This window comes from Acipenser ruthenus, chromosome 35 (assembly GCF_902713425.1).
Source record: "Acipenser ruthenus chromosome 35, fAciRut3.2 maternal haplotype, whole genome shotgun sequence".
NCBI classification, from domain to species: domain Eukaryota; kingdom Metazoa; phylum Chordata; class Actinopteri; order Acipenseriformes; family Acipenseridae; genus Acipenser; species Acipenser ruthenus.
This window is the reverse complement of record NC_081223.1, coordinates 10,407,525-10,417,050: the sequence shown is the minus strand read 5'-3', so window position 1 is coordinate 10,417,050 and position 9,526 is coordinate 10,407,525. Positions and strand designations below refer to the sequence as shown.

Here is a 9,526-nt window from a genome sequence, read left to right as displayed (position 1 = left end):
ATTCTCCTATCTACCTCCTCAGGGTCCTCAGCATCACAACGCTGCCTCTTTCTCTCAGCCTGTCTCCAGCCATCCAGGTAAGCAAGTAGCCCCCCCCTCTACCTCTCTCTCTACTCCCTCCTCCTCTCCCTCCCCCCTCTGTCTCCTCTTTCTCTCTCCTCCCCTCTCCCCTCTCCTCCCCTTTCCCCTCTCTCCTCCCCCTCTCTCTTTCCCCCTCTCTCCTCTCCCCTCTCCCTCTCTCCTCCCCCCTCTCTCTTCCCCCTCTCTCCTCTCTCCTCCCCCTCTCTCCTGTCCCCTCTCTAACCCCTCTCTCTCTGTCCGCAGGTCCTGAGTTCTGGTGCTCTGTTTCCTATTTCGAGATGGATGTGCAGGTGGGGGAGATGTTTAAGGTGCCTGCCAGCTGTCCCGTGGTCACTGTGGACGGATATGTGGACCCCTCTGGAGGGGACAGGTTCTGCCTGGGACAGCTGTCCAACGTGCACCGCACCGATGCCAGTGAGAGAGCCAGGTCTGTCTCCCTGTCTGTCCTGCCAGACTGTGTCCCTGTCTGTCCCTGTGTCAATTTCATTTTCAAATAAGCTTTGTCGGACTGGCAAGGTTATGCAGGTTTTCCCAAAGCGATAACACATAGCAGGAATGAGTCTGAGTCTGTCCCTGTGTGCTCAGTATCCCTCCTCTCTGCTCTGTCTCACTCCTCTCTGCTCTCTCTCCCCCCGCTCCTCTCCTCTCCCCTCTCCTCTCGCTCCCCCCTCTCCTCCCCCCCTCCCCTCTCCTCCCCCCTCCCTCTCCTCTCCCTTCCCCTCTCCCCTCTCCTCCCCCTCCCCTCTCCTCTCCCCTCTCCTCTCGCTCCTCTCCTCTTGCTCCTCCCCCCTCTCCCCTCTCCTCTCCTCTCCTCTCTCCTCCCCCTCCCCTCCCCTCTCCTCTCCTCTCCTCTCCCTTCCCCTCTCCCTTCTCCTCCCCCCTCCCCTCTCCTCTCCTCTCGCTCCTCCCCCCTCTCCCCTCTCCTCCCCCCTCCCCTCTCCTCTCCCCTCTTCTCGCAGGCTGCACATTGGTAAGGGTGTTCAGCTGGAGTGCCGTGGCGAGGGGGATGTTTGGATGCGTTGTCTCAGTGATCACGCCGTCTTCGTCCAGAGCTACTACCTGGACCGCGAGGCCGGCCGGGCCCCTGGCGACGCTGTGCACAAGATCTACCCGGGGGCCTACATCAAGGTGAGGGGGTGGGGGGGACCACAGAGAGGCCACACACCCTCACAGGGGCTGCAGAGGGGCCACACACCCTCACAGGGGCCACACACACCTTCCGAGTGCAGCCAGGAGTGTTTACAGCCTGGCGTTGAAACCCAGAGGCTCTCTTATATTGACTGGGAGCAGAGGGTAGGAGACACACAGCTTGACACAGCGAGAGAACCAGGGACCACTAACACTCACACTGCTGTCACTAGTGGAGTGACAGCGTGGCGACTCTGTCCCAGTGTTTTTATCAGCTGTGCTGCGTTTCACCAGGGCCCTTACTGGTGCTGCACAGCGCCACACGCAGCGTGTTTCTCAGTGAGATCATTGAAAGAATTGCCCGGATTCAACAGTTTAACAACCAATCATTTATTAACTGATTATCAATCTGGTTTTCGAAAAGCTCATTCGACAGCGACAGCATTGCTGAAATTAACAAGTGATATACCGTAGAGAAAGAAAATAACTGGAGCGATCTGTGTTGACTTCTCTGAGGCCTTTGATTTAGTTAATCAGAAAATACTTAACTGAATCTTGGAGTCACTGTTGTGGTTAAAATCGTATTTATCAGAACGTTCCCAAGCTGTTGTCTGATAATCTGATTTTAGGCCTGTATCCTCAGGTGTCCCTCAGGGCTCAATTCTTGGATCTCTTATTTTCTGTTTTCATTAATGAAATATCTACTGTCTGGAGCCCTGTACAGATGTGTGTGAATGACACTGATTTATTACAGCTCTGATAATGGCCATGATTTAACTAAGACGCTACAGAATGACTTTTTGGAAAAAGATTGGTTTGATAAAATGGTTTGATTTTAATTGGAGGGGGGGGGGGGGGGGGGGGGATATATATATATATATATATATCATGTTATTTGGTTCAGAGAAAATGATACAAAGCATTAATTCTGCGTTTATTGTTGTTCCTTGTGATCATACACCTTTGGAGAGAGACTTTTAAATACTTAGGTGTCAATATTGATACAGCTCTTCAATCTGAAAAACAGTGATTGTTGTATGGCGAGCGTCACTGCTTAAGATTCTACATCAAGGTTTTAATTAGCTGTTTCCTATTCTGGATTATAACAATGTGATTTACATGACAGCTCATAAGGAGTCGCTGAAGAAGACTGATCCAGGATCTGTAGGTTTGTTCTTCAGAGTATCCTTCAGATCATCACTGTACCTTGTATTCCAGGCTGTACTTGACAATAGAAGGATCTTTCACTGGAATCGGATTCTTTTTAAAGGGGTGTTTTAACAAACTTCCTGTTTATTTGAGTCATCTGTTCCAGGGATTCATGATCTGAAGAAGCCCTGCGCGTGTGTTTGATGTGTCGAGTTTGAAATGTGTATTCTGTGTTTTTATGTTCTTGTCATTTGCTGTAAACGAGGTAAATGCAGCTCGTATGGCCTTTTTTCCCCAATAAAAGTTTCAGATACAGTTAATGGCCCTCTCTCTGCTGCCCCCAGGTGTTTGACCTGCGCCAGTGCCACAGGCAGATGCAGCAGCAGGCAGCGACGGCTCAGGCAGCAGCAGCAGCGCAGGCAGCCGCTGTGGCAGGAAACATCCCGGGACCGGGCAGCGTGGGGGGCATCGCCCCCGCCGTCAGTGAGTACCCCCCCCCCCCCCCCCCTTTAAAAGGAGCTGTTTTAGCCGCTATGGCTAGTTCGTAGTTCGAGTGGAGCCAAATATCCCCTTTGAAAGTCGACCCACAGACGCAGCACCCCTCCCATCCTCAGGAAGGAGCTGCGGGTCGGGCAGGGTGTGGAGTTTCGTTCTGCAGGCAGCTCTTGGGTTTTAAACACGATAAACGGAGATCTCAGTATCGCTCTAAACTTTAGAGTTGATAGCAATGATTGCCGTTCACGCCACCTCGGAGTTAGTGAAATGTTTCTGGAGTGGAAGTGAGGGGTGTGGGGTCAGAAACTGGCTGGAGCAGGGGGAGGAGGAGGAGGAGTGGGGCAAAGGGGAGGCTGGTCTCTCCTCTCCCCCTCTCCTCTCCTCCTCTCCGCTTCCTCCTCACCTCTTCTCTCACTCCTGTCTCCTCTCTCATCCTCTCCTCTCTCCTCTCCCCCTCTCCTCTCTCCTCCTCCCCAGGTCTCTCTGCTGCGGCTGGTATTGGCGTGGATGACTTGCGCAGGCTGTGTATTCTGCGGCTCAGCTTTGTGAAGGGCTGGGGTCCCGACTACCCCCGGCAGAGCATCAAGCACACCCCCTGCTGGATCGAGGTGCACCTGCACCGCGCCCTGCAGCTCCTGGACGAGGTTCTGCACACCATGCCCATCTCCGACCCGGGGCCCAACTGAACAGAACCAACCCAGAACACAAGAACCAGCACCAGCACACTGAACTGGACCTCAATCAGAGACCCAACTGACCAGGCCTGGACCCAAATCGAAATACGCAGACTCAACTTACTGTTAGAATTCCACACACACACACACACACACACACACACACACGAGTCGTACACTGAGAGACAGACGCACACACACACAGTCACACACTGAGAGACAGACATACACACACACACACACTGAGAGACAGACACACACACACACACACACACACACTGAGAGACACGCACACACACAGGCGTGCGCTGAAACACACACACAGACACTGAGAGACAGACGCACACACACACGCACAGTCAGTCGCTGACACACGCACACACACTGAGAGACACACACACACACACAGTCACACACTGAGAGACAGACGCACACACACACACGCTGTCATACTCCTGACACAATACGAACACACTCAGTATCTCTTTACTTGCTGGTACTGAATCTCTTCACTAAACTCTACCAGACCTTCAGTGGCTCTTCAGAGCTGAGCCCCTCACTGCTGCTCTTCAGCAGAACTGACCTCGGCTTTGTACCAAAAATAAAATAAATCCAAACCCCGAAACTTTAACCCTTCAGCCAAAAACCACCCGCTGGACCAAAAAAAAGACGAGCCTCACTTTTCTTTAAATTATTTTTTTAAACAAACCACGTTCTTGTTGGAAACTTATTTTGCAGGACGTTATCTCTGCACCTGGCTTTTTAAAAAGCACCGCCCCTGATTCTCTCTGTGGGTTAGCAGTGTCACCAATCATCGGGTCCATTCTTTACATGATCCTAATAGAGGACATTCTTTACATGATCCTTATCGTATCTGGACATGAGCGCCTCGCTCCGCTCCTGCTGTGCTCTGTGTGCAGCTGCGAGGGTAGAGGGCTTGGGGTTGGTTCATCTGGTTTTCGGACAGACTGACTGTCGTCCCAGCCATCGAACAACCAGAATGGACTTTGGACAGCCTTGGAGAGGTTTAGAATATTAGTGTTCGTTCTATCTTTCTGTGTGTCTGTCTTTCTTTCTTTAAGTGCAGAACCAAAGCTTGTAAAACTTGCCTTGAACCCGGGTGCCAGAGCAGCGGGTGCAGTCGCTTCCAGTGCTGCTTGATTGACAGTCCCACCCTCCTCTCTGTCGGACCTGCCGTTTCAGCTTTCAGCCAAGTTCAACTCCTGCTGGGCCGTCTGTGCCTTTTTGAAATTCCTCATCCTGGAAACAAAAATTCTTTCACCTTGAAAACTCTGGTGCCACCAGCTGCTTTCTCCTAAGCACCCCACAACGTTTTGTTGAACTGTGATTTGATCCTCAAGAGGTTTGTCAACGCAGTGCTCATGGATCTGATTCAGAGTGCTGCCTGTAGTTTTGTGGAGGGCTGTCTGCAGGGTTAACGGGTACAGTGAGATGATGAAGCCCTGCAGGGGCTGGCTGGACGTTTTCATTGGTTCAGTTTAAATGAATCAGAGCAGGGTTGGAAACCTAGAGTGGAAGTTTGGAACGGCGCCATTCTCCCGTGGGAACGTGAGATTCAAATACAGATCGGCTCGGATCTCCCAGCGCTGCAGGGGAGCAGCCCGCCAGAGAGAGAGAGAGAGTCACAACAGCTATCCACAATGAGGAATTCACGGAGCAGGCACGGCCAGCCTTCGCTTTCTGTTAAAGCTGCAGCTAGATGTAAGAGAAGCCAGTGTTCCTGTCCTGGTGATGTCACAGCCGGCAGCACTGCTGTAGGCTGCTCAACAATGGAACGGTCCATTTCACAAGAAAAAAAAGCAGTTTTTTTGGAACACTACCTAGATATATGCTCAAATAAATAATGGGAGTTGTAGCCTGACTTGTCTGATGGATATTAACTTGTTCGCTTGAAGATTAGATTGGATGATTTGGATAGTAAGTTTGTTCAGTGTTGAAGAGACTGCAGTGTTGACTGTGACATCGCAGGCGTTATCACAGTGTGTGTGTACAGTGGTGCTGGCAGGGGGCTGCTGTATATCTTAAGAAGAGTCAAGTGTTTAAAGCAGTTGAGGCATAACTAGTATTATTATTATTTGTTTATTTAGCAGACGCATTTATCCAAGGCGACTTACAGAGATTAGGGTGTGTGAACTATGCATCAGCTGCAGAGTCACTTACAATTACATCTCACCCGAAAGACGGAGCACAAGGAGGTTAAGTGACTTGCTCAGGGTCACACAATGAGTCAGTGGCTGAGGTGGGATTTGAACCGGGGACCTCCTGGTTACAAGCCCTTTTCTTTAACCACTGGACCACACAGCCTCCTATATGTACTGCTGTCCATACGAGCTCATTTATTTCTGCTATTCGTAACCAAAACGGATCAGTTGCAAACCAAAAATGACTAAGGGTGCGAACTAACGGCCGTGATGAAAGACTCCCTGGCTCTCACCCTGGAGCGCCTCCATGCGCTCTGCAGGTGCAGCGTCGAAAGAGGAGAACCAAATCTGCCCTTCCTCCTCGCCTGGAGAGCGATATTGTCCCCGCCCCTTCCCCGGCATTGACCAACCAGCTGCTGCTTCCCGTTTAGACTGACACGCATTCAGCCAGTGCCCCAGAAGACACGGCTGCGGCGACCCAGGAAGTGAAAATAAGGCATGCAAACTGCATACTTTCTTTAGATCAGTGTAGTGCCAGGTGTTTTAAAAGTAAAATAGATGTATTTACATGTGAGCGCCAAACTGAAGGCTGCAGCAGCGGTGAGGTCTGTGGAATTATTTGCAGCCATAACCATTGAGAGAGTCAGTTTCACGAATGCAGACTCTGTCATGCAGTTGAAAAGAACACAGTGTTTAACAGTTTACAGCCTCGAAAGCACCACTATTTGAAAATGAAACCCCAATAAATACCTCCTGTAAAAGCTTTGCAGTGCCCCCCATGCTCTCCCGGTGGTTATACCTGCATTTAACATAGTTTATGGTTTGCAGTGTTTCCTGTGCTTGCCCATGATTGCACTGTACTTATTAATTTCCTGTGCTTTTACTATGGGAAGCGTTTATAAGGGTGGTAATAATAATAATAATAATAATAATAATAATAATAATAATAATAACATGATTTTTTAAAAGCGTTGCACAAGTTTCTTTTATCATTGTAGATCACCATTCCAATTTGAAATGACTTTTTCATTCGTTTTATGCTGAATCAAGTTGTTATTGTTCCCGATGTCATTTTAATTATTATTATTAATATTATTATTATTATTATTATTATTATTGTTGTTCTTATAGTGTTACGAGTGTTGATTCTACACCAAAGTTAATAAAGAAGTCGGCCGTTTTGATACAAATCTCTTGTCTGTCTCAATTAATATTGATCGCTTTCTTTTTTCAGAAATATTTTCCTGAATTGAAATCTGTAACAGAAACAAATAGCCATCTGCAAAAATAATAATAGTTATTGCAGCTTATATATATAAACATTAGATACATATACTGCTTATATATATATATGATTGATCAGCTATTTTATAAAGACCAAAAAGGGTCATCACAGAAAGCATTCCTGTAAGACCTGGAATAAGTTATCATGTGACTCTAGTCTAAATATTGTTCCTTATATAATATTGATACAATGCTTCCCTATGCTTTACCAGACCTCTCTGTGTTTTACAATGCTTCCCTATGCTTTACCAGACCTCTCTGTGCTTTACAATGCTTCCCTATGCTTTACCAGACCTCTCTGTGCTTTACAATGCTTCCCTGTGCCTTACCAGACCTCTCTGTGCTTTACAATGCTTCCCTATGCTTTACCAGACCTCTCTGTGCTTTACAATGCTTCCCTATGCTTTACCAGACCTCTCTGTGCTTTACAATGCTTCCCTATGCTTTACCAGACCTCTCTGTGCTTTACAATGCTTCCCTATGCTTTACCAGACCTCTCTGTGCTTTACAATGCTTCCCTGTGCCTTACCAGACCTCTCTGTGCTTTACAATGCTTCCCTATGCTTTACCAGACCTCTCTGTGCTTTACAATGCTTCCCTATGCTTTACCAGACCTCTCTGTGCTTTACAATGCTTCCCTATGCTTTACCAGACCTCTCTGTGCTTTACAATGCTTCCCTATGCTTTACCAGACCTCTCTGTGCTTTAGAATGTTTCCCTATGCTTTACCAGACCTCTCTGTGTTTTACAATGCTTCCCTATGCTTTACCAGACCTCTCTGTGCTTTACAATGCTTCCCTATGCTTTACCACACCTCTCTGTGCTTTACAATGCTTCCCTATGCTTTACCACACCTCTCTGTGCTTTACAATGCTTCCCTATGCTTTACCACACCTCTCTGTGCTTTACAATGCTGATTAGATATTCATCTCCTCTTAGAAATGTACTAAAGATTTGTAGAATGTAGAATGCCCCTTGTTCTAGCTAGCAGTGCCACCATTCAGACTCCTCGCTCACTAAATATCTTGCTACCCCTATATAGAAACCCGTCTCCTCTTTCATAACTCGCTGTTTGATAAATCAGCAACTTCTCTCCGTCTGCAGTTACACGAATAGCCGCTGGGTGGCAGCGGACAGCCAGAGAATGGGAGAACAGCTCGAACACAAACTTCAAATCACCTGAACACAAACTTCAAATCACCTGAACAGAAACTTCAAATCACCTGAACACAAACTTCAAATCACCTGAACAGAAACAAGGACGTTTTTTTTTTTGTTTTTTTTTTAAGTATTATTTATTTTCGTCAGTGGTATGTAAAAACCAAAATGTTAAACATACAACAGATGATTCCTATTGGATTTGAGATAAATATGTTTAGTTGTCAAGGGAAAGTGTTTGAAAACAAACATCGGAGCTATATATTAGAATAATGTCACTTTTACGTACTAAAGCTAAACGTTTCTTTATGCGTGGTCTAGTAGTTCCCCTGCGTGTTTGCTCCTGTTCCATTTAAATAAGAAATTATTACTGTATTAAGTGTACTGTGTAGGTCAGTTTCACTCCAATGGTCTAGCTGTACTGTGACCTATAAATACGTGGAAGCAATCGTATTAGTACCCTTAAAAGTGTTCCATAGTAAAAGCATGGTAAAGTGTGGCGAGGTATGGTAAAGCACATGCAAACATAGCGTGGTATTATCAATAAAGTGATAACGTTTTATGAGGGTATCAGTAGTAGCAGTAGCATTATTATTATTAATAATAAGTGTATCAGTATTGATATCTATGGTGTTTAATATGTAGAACGCAACAGCGCCTCCGTGCGGTTGTTCCCAGGCTTCCCTGTATTCGGTATCGCTTCTCTTACGAGCCGCTCCCCGCGTCTCTGTTGCCGTGGAAACCAGGAAACCCGTGTGTGCGTCCGCGTGTTTCCACCTAAACAGCCACGTGGCAATAGAACAAAAAACTCTCCCCCGATCTACAACCCAGAGGTGGAAATAAGACTCCTATTAGTTATAGTTATAGAATTATGAATGTTTGAATCAGATCACTGCGTAGTCTTCTTTGTTCAAGACTGAATAGATTCAATTCTTTGAGCCTGTCTGCATACGACATGCCTTTTAAACCCGGGATAATTCTGGTCGCTCTTCTTTGCACTCTTTCTAGAGCAGCAATATCCTTTTTGTAAGGAGGTGACCAGAACTGAACACAGTATTCTAGATGAGGTCTTACTAATGCATTGTAAAGTTTTAACATTACTTCCCTTGATTTAAATTCAACACTTCTCACAATATATCCGAGCATCTTGTTGGCCTTTTTTATAACATTGCCTAGATGAAGACATTTCTGGGTCAACATAAACTCCTAGGTCTTTTTCATAGATTCCTTCTTCAATTTCAGTATCTCCCATATGATATTTATAATGCACATTTGTATTGCCTGCCTGCAATACCTTACACTTTTCTCTATTAAATGTAATTTGCCATGTGTCTGAACAGTTCTGAATGCTGTCTAGATCATTTTGAATGACCTTTGCTGCTGCAACAGTGTTTG

General features: G+C 46.7%; 1 protein-coding gene across 1 annotated transcript; it reads left to right on the top strand.

The window, feature by feature from the left end:
- Window positions 1-31: 31 nt before the first annotated feature.
- LOC131705109 (mothers against decapentaplegic homolog 4-like) lies at window positions 32-3,825 on the top strand (the record flags this gene model as incomplete). Its single annotated transcript, XM_059007326.1, is given in 5 exon segments — window positions 32-77; window positions 325-508; window positions 1,041-1,209; window positions 2,703-2,841; window positions 3,331-3,825. Coding segments are annotated over 4 exon segments (666 nt in total). The 3' UTR covers window positions 3,540-3,825.
- Between the last annotated feature and the right edge of the window lie 5,701 nt (window positions 3,826-9,526).